The following is a 13,276-nucleotide window of genomic DNA, read 5'->3' on the forward strand; positions in this document are numbered from 1 at the left end:
GGAAGTGTAGTGGAAATCCATGCTTGTGATAGCATTTGTCCACCAAGTGTCCTGCCTTGTGACAATATGAGCAGCTTTTAGGTGAGTTTCTTCCACTTTGTCCACCTCTTCCACCCCGCATTCCTCGTCCTCTCTCTCTAAGGACGCTATTATCGTTGAAATTGTGAGTGAAATTGGTAAGAGCTGCGAAGCTCCTGGTCTCACTATCCATCCCATGGATTTGTCTCTCTTGTTGAGTAAGTAGAGGGAACATTTCATTCACAGCAGAAAATGGCTTCATCAGCATGATCTGTGCTTGAACGCCACTAAATTGCTTATTCAGTCCACGCAAGAATTGAACCGCATAGTTTCTTTTCCAGTAACTCCTAACTACTTCAAGTCCACATTCACAATTCACATCACAGCTAACATACACTAGAATGGGTTCAAAACTCTCAATATCTTCCCAAAGTGCCTTTATTTTTGTGTAATATTCTGTAATATTCAAGTCTCCCTACTTCATAGCCTATAATTCTTCTTGTAATTCCACAATTCGAAACAAGTCTCCATGGTAATATCGATGCTCCAAATCTTGCCACAGATCTGCCGCACTCTCGTGCCAAGCTATGCTTTGAGCTATGTCACTGCTTAGTGACAAATTAATCCATGACACTACATACGTGTTACACTTATCCTACACCACAAACTCAGGATGGTTCATAATTGGTTTAGCAAGTGTGCCGTCAATAAATCCAATTTTATTCTTTGATCTCAAAGCTCTCTTCATAGATCTAGGCTAGGAGTTATAATTATAGGTATTCAACACGACTGACACTATAGAAACTCCAGGATTCTCACCTGGATGGAGATAGTAAACGCTCGACGGATCTACCAAAGCACTCGCACTTGACCTAGCTCCGTTCGAGTTCAGATCTGGAAACCTAAAGTCAGAAAGACTTCGATAGCAATCTCGCTAAGCTTCGAAGCTCTGTTGTGGTTAGATTTGAGTTCTGATCGCGGTTTCCTTCTACGTCTGAAACGTCTGCCATTGAAGTAGAATCACAGCTCCGATCTGTAACTGTTCTTCACCTCTCGTTAGATTCTAGATCTTCCACGCTCACCGCACCATGTGAAAACCATGCTCAAGATTAAAATTGAGAGAAAGAGATGTGATGGGAGTACAGGGAGTACGTGTGAGAAAATGCACTTCTCATTATACAGAAAGATAGAAGGAAAAAATCACTATACAATAATCCTAGCTATTTCTATATGTAGCTCTCACTAATAGCTATTTAACTTAATTAGCAACACTAAAGGGACTATCTAACCTGATGGTAAGTCAGCTCATCACTTCTACAAATAACGTAACTAACTATTAATTACAACTTGCCAAAGTAAAATATGCCAAAATAATAAAACTAACTAATTTACATCTTCATCAGAGAGAGTGGCTGCAAGGGGAGAGGAACGAGCAGCAGCAAGAGGAGAGGAATGAGCGACGATGAGGAAAGAGTGGCGACCCATTGGTGAGCAGTGGCGAGCGATCGGCGACAAAGCGAGTGACGATGGGAGAAAGAGACCGGGGCTACGAAAGAGAATGAGGGCTGAACGAATGAGAGAGGGCATGCGTTTTTGTGAAAATGAAACCATAATTTTAACTATCTATTTAGTTAGTAACCAACTATTTTTCTGTTTAGTTTTTAAGTTGGTCGCTACGCTAATGATAAATTTAATTACTGAATTTAGTGGTTAACTACTTTTATCACTTTATATTTTTATTAGTCGCTAAATTAGTTGTTAATTTTATCATTTACAACCGATTTAGCGACCAACTATTTTCCAGCTTAGATTTTATGTTAGTTGCTAAATCAATCACTAATGATAAATTTAACGACTAACTGCTTTTATCACCTTATATTTTTATTAATTGCTAAATAGGTGGCTAATTTTATCATTAGCTACTGATTTGAAAACCAACCCCTTAGTAATCGATTTAATGACCAACAATTTTTCAACTTAGTTTTTGTACTAGTATCTAAATCAGTAGCTAATGAAAAATTAGCGACCGACAACCGAATTGGTTTTTTTATGACCAAAAAGATATTAGTTACTAAATTTGGTTGCTAATTTCTGATTAGTGACCGATTTAGCGAGCAACTAGAATGGTTTTAGTGATAGTCGCTAATTTAATTAGCTACCAACTTTTTTTGGTATAAAAAATTGGATCGGCCACTAAATCGGTTGCTATTAGCAGATGATTTTGTTGGTCGCTAAAACTTGTCGCTATTCCAATAATTTTTGCAGTGACTAATACTAAAATAAATAAAATGATCATTAAGAAAATAAAGCATCATCAACAACAAGGATTTTTCACAACATCAGCAACAATAATGAAAATCTTAAAACAAAAGTAGAAGGAATAAATAAGAAACATTAGCAGAAGTAACAAGACACAACAACAAGACAGCAAAAAAAAAAAAACAATGTAATAAATAAAAAATAGAAGAAAAAATTTGTACCAAGACGAGAGATCAATGACAGAAACAAATCTGCATTTCAAATATCAAAAAATTAATAAAATAGAAAAGAATTAAAACCCTAATTTAGAAGTGAAATAAAGAAGAAGTGAAACGAGCAGAAGTAGATTTGCATTGAAAGAGCACAAGAAGAAGGAAGAAACTGCAAAACGATGAGAATGCAAGCGGTGAGTGGCGAGGAGAGCGGCAAGCGAATAAGGAGTAGCGCTGCAAAGCTCGTCGGAAAATAGCAAAAATAGCGACTCTAACTCCGCCGTTCGATCTGCTTGTGTCAACGCGGTCTCCACCACACCCGCTCATAGATGTGCTAGCGTAGGAGCAGAAACAGCGATGGTGGCACATGACATCTCCCTCTTCCCCTTATCTCTCGTCATGCTTCTCTCTCTTACTTTTTTTAATTTTATAATTTTTTGTTAGAGGTAATTTGGTCCATAATTTTAATATTTAGGTAAAATGATGATTTTAAAACCAAGTTGAACTTTAAGGACGAATTCGAATGCAAAAAAAAGTTGGAAATGAATAAAATTTTTAGTCTAAATCATAGAGACCAAAATCATATTTAACAATAATAATAATAATAATAATAATAATAATAATAATAATAATAATAATAATAATAATAATAATAATAATACACTTTTTAAATTTATAGGTGATTTTATGTCATAATATCATAATATTCAAATTAACTAAAATAGTCACACAAAAAAATTAACTAAAATTATAAATACAAAATAAATTATATATTTACATAATCTTTTGTATATTTACATCATATTTTATGTCATAATATTCAAATTAACTGAAATTAACTGAATTTATAGATATTTTGAGCGTATTTTTCATTTCTTGTGTCTAGAATTGAGAGTTTATTGAAAGAAACAAAAGACAAAGAGTGTTCGGACAAAAATCATATATTTATTTTGTTTGAGTTGTATTTAAAAGTGTGCTAAGTTGAGTACATTTGGTTCTTCTTATCTAAATTGTGTTAGTACTTAAGTGTTGAACTAAGTTTGAATTAGCTTAGGGTTTTATAAAAGTGTGACTATTTTATAATTGATAATTGTAATCTGTTTTGATTATAGTGAAAATTCTACTATTTATTACATTATATTTTGTGACTGAACCAAAATATTTCGTGGTGTATGTTACTCTTCTTCCTTTCTAAAATCTACAACTTTTAGTTTCATTTTGTCTCTTATTGTAAGACGAGACAAAAACAAAAATAATATCTTAAAACCTATTTTTCTGCACAAGTTATTCTTTAACTTAAAAAGTGAATCTATAATTCAATTTCTTTTTCAACCCACTTGAAACCTTCATTATTTTATGTACCATTTATTATTTACTTTTAACATTAAAAGGTAAAAGATACATATATAAAAAGGATATACATAATTGTTATGTATATAACATTCCTTTGTAAATAAACGAGAAGTTATAAACAAATGATATGTAGCCAAACTCATTCATTCAAGCGATAACTTCTACCACGAAAGGCAATCCCATTATCTCCCTTATCATGATTTTGTTGCTGAGAAGAGGAAGCATTATTGTTATTATCATTCCCTTTAGTGTTACTTGTTGCTTGAGACCCCCCAAGTCGGTGACTTCTTCCTTTGAATACAATTCCAGATGATGGATTAGATTGCACTGGAGCATTCACTTGGGTACCCTCTCCCCAATATGCCACTATTTTGTGTCTGATTTGGTACTTAGTTAAGGATTATAAGAAGCGTGATCAAATGCTATGTATTTTAGGGAGGGCATATATATGTTTTCAACAATGATTTATATGAAAATGTTTTGAAACTAAATTAAAGAATAAATACCTTTCTCATCCTTGACCATTTGTCCAAAACACAAAATATTTTTCTATAATTTGAAAATTCTTCATCGATTGCCAACCATCCAAATAATTGGTTTAAGCGACTCTAGACACATCAGCAGGTCAGTATTTACAAGGATTACTTAGACTATTATTTGAATGATTGAAAAATAATTTTAAATTATAGAAAATATTTTATCTTTTAAATAAATTGTCTAAGATTGAAAGAGACATTTATTTTAAATTAAATGATCAGCAACATAATTTTTTTAAAGTTAAACTAATAATTTACTTAAAAAAATAATGGATACACCCAGAGAGGGGTTTTGAACTTGATTTTCCCACCAGCAAGAGGATGAAGTACTGATAAGAAGTAATATAGGTGTCCTGCAAGCATCCCTAAAATATTTGGTTTTATAGGACTTCCAAATATTAAGTCTAGAGCTAGTAGTGCCCATGGAAGGTAAAAACCCTGCACATCAATAAAGATTAACAAAAGTCCGATAGTTACTATAGATTATGAATTATACTCCATCGTTTTTAAATTATTTCTCTCATTCAATTTTTCAATATATTAAAATATTAATGTATCAAAACACACTTTCAAGTAAAAATTTGTTGGGAAATCAAAATGTCCGATCTAAAATTCTTCAGGAATCAAGATGATCTCGGATGTTTGATATTGTCCAATAGATTTTATTAATCGAAACAAAAACAAAAGTATAGTATAGGATAAGGCAGGACAAGGTTAAGCAGTGTCAAGATTTAATCCTATCTATCTTATTGCGATCCTTAATAAGAGGAGGAATTGAAGAAGCAAAAGAAAAAAGAAAGAAAAGAAAAAGAAATGAAAAGCAAAACATATGGGAGAGAACAAAAAAAAAAAGTTGAAAAAATGAGACTTAATTAAAAAGAACTTGTTGCGTTAGTACTAATAAATCATTTCACTTTGTTGGTTATAAGCCAACAATTTGACAAATGTTATAAGCAACAAATTGATAAATGTATTTTTGTGATGACTGATGAGAATGAATTCTTTCAATTATTTTTAATAATTAAAGAAGTAAAGTACGATTTTTTATCATAAATTTTATAAGTGAAATTAATAAAAAATATGAGAGAAAAAGTGTAATGAAGGGTTAAAAATCATACTTTACTTCTTCAATTTTTTTTAACAATCTAGAAAATCTATACTGATGATATAATAAAGCAGCAGCAGCATTAAGTAAAAGCTAACATCATTAAAAATTTAATGTACCTTCAATGATACAACACCATAAATATTGATTCTCGCATTTGGAAACTCACGGCTCCAAACGTAAGTGATCATGTAAACTATAGATACTCCCAAGAATCGAACCCGGAAAAATGGCACAAAAGTGATCACCTAATACATGAGGATGCATGCATCAATCAAAATAAACCATAACATGTTTTCTCTACATGCCTAATAGAATGTTCTAGATAAAAAAAAAATGTTTAATTCGTTCACTAAATCATTGAATTTTTCTTAATTGAATTTTTCTTAATTGAATTATAATTTCCTAAAACATAAAACTGCAGTCATGTACATTTTGGTTCACGACTAAACAATAATCATTCGTTGGCCTGTTAATCTAAAGAAACAAGTGTAATGAGTATAACTGAATTATTAAAGGGAAAAATTAGTATAATGAATATTAATGGATTAATTAAGTCCAATTAACGTTCAATGAAAGCATTAAGGTAGCAAGGTATGGATTTCACTACTGTGAATATAGGTTTTGGCCGCCGTGTGAAGGATTTATGAATGTAATTAGAACTATATATGAGTTTGAATTGGAAATAATGGTGAAGTTATGAAAGCATGTGCAGTAAAATAGACAGAAGAAGAACTATTGTTTAAAAAGAAACTTGGAAAAATAACGCAATAGTAGAGAAGACTTTGGCTAAAAATCAATATAATAATTCATTTATATTAATTAATTTTACATATTGTATGTATATGTATATGTATATGTAGGGGATGTATTGTATGAAAATGAGATTTTTAGGGGATGTATTGTACGAAAATGAGATTTTTATATGACAATGCTAGAATGTATTTATAGCTATTGGATTGATTTAAATGATTAAAATTGAATATGCTTAATAAATAATATACATACAATGTATTTAATATAGTCATTGAATTCATGAGAGAGAATACATAATACCATTGTATTTATAGTCATTATCTTTGACTAAAATATTCCTAATAAATAAATTAAATAATTATATTTCACATAACTATAAAAATATAACATATAAGAAATTATATTATCAAAAATATTATGTTCAAAAATATTATACTCAATTATTATTAAACAAATTATTTATTTAGTGTTATAAATTGATATAAATTATTTTTAATAATAAATTAGAATATGTATGTTTCACTATACATACTCTTAAAAATGAATTCATAATTTTTAAAATAATTTCAATACCCATAAAAAGAGTTCTTTGACAAAAAAATTTGAAGTATACCGTAATAACTTTATATTTCTTGTTTTATTCTTTTGATGACATGAGATTATTAAATACCTATTTTTTAATAAAAAAAGCATTTTTTAATTATGATTTCATTTTAAAAAAAAATATTATTTACTTTTTAGAGAAATGGAAGTAGCCTACAATCATTAAAGAGTGCATTTTATTTGCTGGTCTGCGTATAAGAGTTTAACTATAGTGCGATAACAAAATTAGTTCTTTTTTTATGATAAACATATTTAATTATTTATTATATTAAAATATACTAAAATAATATATATATATATATATATATATATATATATATATATATATATATATATAACTGATTTAGTGACTTAATAATATATATTTTAAAAATTAAAAATTTATTTTTAAGAGTATGTATAGTAAAACATACATATCTTAATTTATTATTGAAAATATTAAAAATAATTTATATTCATTTATAACACAAAATAAACAATTTTTTTATAATAATTGAGTATAATATTTTTTAACATAATATTTTTAATAATATAATTTCTCATGTTATATTTTTATAATTATGTAAAATATAATTATTTTAATTTATTTATTAGGTATATTTTAATAAAAATTAAAGATAATAACTATAAATATAATAGTTATTAAATGTATTTTTTTCATGAATTTAATAATTATATTACATACATTGCTTGTATATTATTTATTAGGCATATTCATTCTCAATCATTTAAATCAATCTAATAATTATAAATGCATTCTTACGTTCTAATATAAAAATTTTAAATAGAACTGATTAAAATAAAAATTTTGATACTAATTTTAAAAATTTTAGTCCAAAATCGGGTCAAACAAGCCAAATCGAACGAACCGGTCCGTATTGAGCCCGTGGCCCAGTCCAACTCTACTTAAATGAAGGGCATCAGCCCTTCTTTCCCAAACAAAGGGGGAAACACACTGAAACATAGTGAGGGGGAGAAGGAGAAGAGCAAACCCTTGGCTCCAATTTTATTCTGCCATAACTTTTAATTTGGGGCTTCGATTGACGAGCCGTCAACAGCCACACATTTGTCTCGGAATTCTCTACAAATCCTGCTAATCAATTTGGTAAGAAAAACTCAATCTCACTCTCAGTATCTCCCTCCCAAATTTGAAAATTTGATGAGTGAGTGTTGAGATTTTTAGTTGTTTTGATGTTCTAGGGCCAAATTAACTGGAGAAAATTAGTGGGTCTTGCTCAATTTGATGCATAAATAAGGTAAGAACCTCAAGTTCTTGTTGATTTGTGAATTAACAAGCTTGAATGTTGATTATAGTAATATGTTGTGGGATTAGATTGAATATTGTTGATTTGGAGTACATTGATGATGTTGGGAGCTTGATTGTTGGACCTTGGTGGCTGAGATTCGGTTAGGAGAGGCTTTAGGACTGTGGTCTCTTAAGGAACGTTGACCTTGAGGTGTCTTTGGGTTTTACGAGGAATCGGCTAAGGTACTATTTAAGTTTCATTTAAGTACCATGTGGTGTGATGTAAATTTCTAGGTTAGATTCCCCTCAGATTAAGTTTGAATTTAGTATTTAGATAGAGTTGCTATGTGGAGAAGACATGATGTGATAATTGATGTTTTGGATGATTTATTGTTGTTGTGTTGATTGAAATTGGTATTAGATAGTGAATTATATGGTTATGAGTTTATGTATATTGATTTGATGAAATATTGAGGCGGAGGCCGTGAATTTGGGTCGGAAGTTGGAAAGAGGTAAGGACGGTAAGTGATGGTTGATGATTGATAAGTTTTGATAATGATTATGAATAACGATAATAATTGATTGTTGATTTATGAATAATGTTGGTTAATTGTAAATTTGTTGGATTGAAATTGATAGAATTTGATACTGATATGTAGAGAGAGGGGTGATAAGAGTATGGAAGGATTTTAGTTGGAAATTGGGTTATTTTAGGTTGGAAAACTTTGGTATGAGAATGAAATGTTGGAAGATAAAGTTTTTGAACTTTTGGGTAAAACTTGGTTTTTAATGAATTTCGACCATCCATAACTTGAGCCTCGGATTTTGGAATTGAACAAAATGTATTTCAAATTAAAGATAATTTTGAAAGCTTTAAAACGGTATACATTTTGTGGAAATAAGAGTTTTGTATAGAAAATTATGGACGTCGAAAGTTAGGTGCATAAAACTGAATTTATGGACTTAACAACTTTTAACCTATTCTGCATGACTCGCGTACGCAAGCCTCGCACGCGACGCGACCAACCTTTTCGGGTTTGGTATCTCACGTACGCGAGCAAGAAAAAAAACTCACCCACGTGTACGTGTGACTCCTGTTTTCAGCAAAGTGAATTTTATATTTTAAAACCTAATTTTAAACTTCTAAACCTCTATTTCCACTCTCTAAGACCCTAGAATTGAATGATAATGGTAATGAAGAGGGTTGAATTAGGAAGTGATGGTGACTTATAGGAGAAGAGAGGTTTTGGAGTGGGGATTTAAATTGAAAAGTGTGAGTAGAGCGAGTAACTAAGTAATAAGTTGTTGGCAATATTGAATGAGAAGTGAATGATGAGGATGATTATAAATGATGAACTTGAGATTGAATTAAGATATGAATTGATAAAATGTGAGTGTACGAGAGAAGGTATAAGGGTGGTAATGATAAATAGTGAATGTGATAGACACTATATGTCTGGTAGACAGTGACTGTGACTATGATTGATTAATTGAGAAAGTGCTATATAATTGATGAATTCTTGGCCATAATGATATTGAATGAATGAATGTGAATGATTGATGAATGAATATGATAATAGAAATCTGATTGAGATTGATGATGATGAGTATGTTGAGTTTCTCTCTGTTGTAAGGTGTGTCGGGCATTATATCCCATGAGTGTGACGGACACTATATCCGGAGACCGTGGTGGGCGCTATATCCCAAGAGTGTGAAAGCACCTTACCCTGAAAAGTGTGTCGGGTATTATATCCCATGAGTGTGATGGGTACTATATCCCGAGAGCGTGGAGGGCGCTATATCCTAAGAGTGTGGGAACACTTTGTCTCAAAAAATGTAATGGGCACTATATCTCATGAGTGTGATGGGCACTATATCCCGAGAGTGTGATAGGCACTATATCCCAAGAGTGTGGAGGTATGTCAGAGAGATGATATCTAGGTTAGCTACCAGATATGTCGGGTTCTACCAAAATAACCGACACGTGAGCTCACGGCCAGTAGGATAGACATACATCATATGCATCTGTTTGAATTGTTTGAGTTTGCTAATAACTTTGGTTTGCCTAATTGTGCTTGTTTCATAATTATTTTTTAATTGTCTTACTTGCCTTACTTGTGCATTACTTATCTGTATTGTTTGTGTTTGCATGAGTTGAAATACTTGAGGGATGGTTCGGTTCTTGGATTGTTCAGTTGGAAGGTAGTGAAAGTATAAAGGATATTGGATTAGAATTAGAATCCCCTATGGTAGTTGCCAAGTTATGGATTAGTGAGAACTTAGGATGGATATGACGAGGTAAGAAGTTTAAGATGCTTAGTAAATTTATATTATAGTGTATTGTATTTATTTGGCACTATTATCGTACTGGAAACTTATGGGTCCGGAATTCTCATTCCGTATATATATCTTGTTTTTCAGATGCAAATCCAGGTGCTCATCAGTGAGCTGTGGTTTATCTGAAAGATGGCGAAGACCTTTGAAATTCTCTTATTTACATTTTTCTTAGATCCTCTTCGCTTTTGTTTTGAAAACTTATGCTATGTATTTAATCCTTTGAAACTTGCCTATAGAGGTCCTTATGTATCTTTTGGGAGAGATTAGGAGATATTGTTGTCAATTACTTTTATACTGTACCCTAGCCGGCCTAAACTTCGCAGGTCACAATTAGTGGCTATTTACTTATGTTATATATCTATACTTTGTCTTGTTCTTACTCTTCTTTATAGTTTTATCTTTGTATCGTTGTCGATTCGTACTTTGTCTTCTAATTATCGATACGTGAGTGTTGCAATTTTGCGATTTTATTTTTACTCTTTTCAGACTTCTCGATTTATACTTCTTTTCAATTATTTATAATTATATATTATAATTCACCTTGAGAGTCATACCACCTTATTATCATTGACTATTGATTCGAGTATAAGAATTTGAATAATAGGATGTTACACTATTCTTATATTACTAACATCTTATTCAGTTTCTACTTGTTTGGCTTAGTTCAAATTATGCTCAGTTACATTACCTCTTTCAACAGACCAGAGGAGCAAACATGTAAAAATTGATTTAAATAAACAAGAATTGCGTTACATACCAAAAGCGAGAGTGCACCAAATATGAACATCCAAACATAGTCTGCAGTACGTTTATCAAAGGGTCCTCTTTCCAACGAAACTCCATATTTTGCTCTGTTCAATTATTAAATACTCAAACAATCATGGTTCTAATTTTTTGGAAAGTTGAAGATTACTATATAAAGTTAATAACTTAATATAGATACTTTCATCAAGAATTAAATCGGAGATATAAAGAGACAATTTTGGTCACTTTTAACTTTAAAGTATGGATTCTCAGAATTTAGAACAACTGAACAACTCAAATAGTAACTTTTATTTTAATTTCATTTGGGGTCTCATAAAATGCTACATCTATATTTGTGAAGTTATATATCTCAAATAGTAATTTGAAACTAAATGTAATATTTGTCATTCTAATATTTGGTTCAATTCAATTTGAATTTCAGTCCAAAAAAAAATTCAATTTATATTATTTTTAATTATTTATCGAGATAATTATACAAGTGACAAAATTTTATTAATCGTCTATTGAAATAATATCATATCTCTAACGTGAGATCAATTTTATTTCATCTAATAATTGTAATACACATTTTAATTTTAAATCAGTTCACTTTTTATAAATATAAAAAATAATACTTTAAAAATACTCTTTGAAATTGCTCATGGAGTGTAAAGTAAGGGATGTGATAAAAAAAAAATTACATTGCTACTTACATCATTATAAGTCGAATTGCAAATGGAAATGAAAACGGTCCAAGAAAGAAGAAATTTGTGATAAGCCTCCAAATCTACATCAGGGACAAACAAAACATAAGTGAGTAAATTAAATAAATGAAATTACGAGACAATTAGAACTTTTGCTAGAATTTTATTGCTAGAAAGAGTTGATCTCAATTTTAGCCTTAGAACGAAAATCCGGGTCCCAAGAATTTTAAGAATAGGTAGTTGTTGGCGAAACATAGAAGAAGAATGAATCAATTTAATTTTTTATGACAAACCTGAAGGCGTTTAAATACAAGTCCATAAAAGAGTGCTATGTTCTTTGCATCATATAATTGCAGATAATATGCAGCACTGGTCATCAAACATAACACTCCATAGGTCTTACTGACAGGTGGTAGAGAACGGTAGTAACTGCAATAGCAACATAGAATTAAATTAATTTTTCTAAAATGGTATATGGCAGCATAGCAAAAGTTTTAGAATTTAGAAAAATAAACAAGTTTTGGTATAACTTTAGAAAAATAACATAGGAGACTCTGATGAGTTTTTACGAAATTTGTTTGAAGATTTTAAATCGAAAAATCATTGGAACAAAGCTTAAAAAGAAATAAATCTTGCTCGGTCTCAAAACATAATGCACTTATAGGAGATGTGAAGCAAAATAATTGAGCATAATTAAGATGATTATGATGGAATTTTGAGCATAAAATGATATATAGTAACAATTTCAATAAAAGCACAACAATTAAAATGCAAATATGCATCAACAAATGAAAATCTAATCTCTGTTTAGAGGGAGAGAAAATAGAGAAAGAGAGAATACTCTGCTGGAGTAGACATATTGAATTGAATTGAATGGAATGATGGGAATTAGAGAATGTAGAGTTACATATAAGATGAAGAAAGAAAGGAAAATATAAAATAAAATTTCACAACTTTGGAAATTCCAAAGAGTAGTGGAATACTAGTATGAGCCAATAAATGATGAAGAATTAGTCTTTGAAGTAATGACCATTCAAAGTCTAGCTTTAGCACCAGATCACACTCCACACTGTCGTTATCTAGTGGAGATTATTAGACTCTAACTCCTTTCGTATTGCGCATGAATTTGGAGAGTATTTTCCTGTCTTATTCCCAAATTATATTTAATAGAAAATTTGTAAATATTAAAATAATAAAGATAAAGGATCATTTGAAAAAATCACAAAAAATAAAGAAAAATGGTATTATCAATTTTGGGTGTGATGATAAAGTCATTCTCCCAAGAATTTAACTGCCAATTATATTGTTTTGTTTAGATTAATACCTCAAATGAAGCTGTAATAAATTTTATTCAAATTGTTTTTTATAATATAAATAAATTATTCCTGAATTTTTAAAGAAAA

At 30.3% G+C, this 13,276-nt stretch overlaps 1 protein-coding gene across 3 annotated transcripts; it reads right to left on the reverse strand.

The window, feature by feature from the left end:
• Positions 1 to 3,826: 3,826 nt before the first annotated feature.
• LOC112769714 (derlin-1) lies at positions 3,827 to 12,968 on the reverse strand. 3 transcript variants are annotated; one of them, XM_072232472.1, is made up of 7 exons: positions 12,904 to 12,968; positions 12,167 to 12,302; positions 11,883 to 11,956; positions 11,183 to 11,276; positions 5,603 to 5,731; positions 4,656 to 4,816; positions 3,827 to 4,219 (listed from the first exon to the last, which is right to left on the reverse strand). In XM_072232472.1, exons 2-7 carry the CDS (start codon positions 12,248 to 12,250, stop codon positions 3,982 to 3,984), a joined length of 780 nt encoding a protein of 259 aa, XP_072088573.1. In that variant the 5' UTR covers positions 12,251 to 12,302; positions 12,904 to 12,968; the 3' UTR covers positions 3,827 to 3,981. The 3 variants fall into 3 exon arrangements, with proteins under 3 accessions (XP_072088573.1, XP_025669982.1, XP_072088574.1); XM_025814197.2 differs by lacking the exon at positions 12,904 to 12,968 and adding an exon at positions 12,715 to 12,876; XM_072232473.1 differs by lacking the exons at positions 5,603 to 5,731; positions 12,904 to 12,968 and adding an exon at positions 12,715 to 12,879.
• Between the last annotated feature and the right edge of the window lie 308 nt (positions 12,969 to 13,276).

The sequence above is a fragment of the Arachis hypogaea genome, chromosome 3, assembly GCF_003086295.3.
Source record: "Arachis hypogaea cultivar Tifrunner chromosome 3, arahy.Tifrunner.gnm2.J5K5, whole genome shotgun sequence".
Taxonomy (NCBI): Eukaryota; Viridiplantae; Streptophyta; class Magnoliopsida; order Fabales; family Fabaceae; genus Arachis; species Arachis hypogaea.

Coding starts and splice junctions, on each gene's coding strand:
- LOC112769714 (XM_025814197.2), bottom strand. Junction 11,957..12,166: donor TTGTATTTAAACGCCTTCAG/GTTTGTCATAAA, acceptor TCCCTGATGTAG/ATTTGGAGGCTTATCACAAA. Junction 4,817..5,602: donor ATGGTGTTGTATCATTGAAG/GTACATTAAATT, acceptor ATTGATGTGCAG/GGTTTTTACCTTCCATGGGC.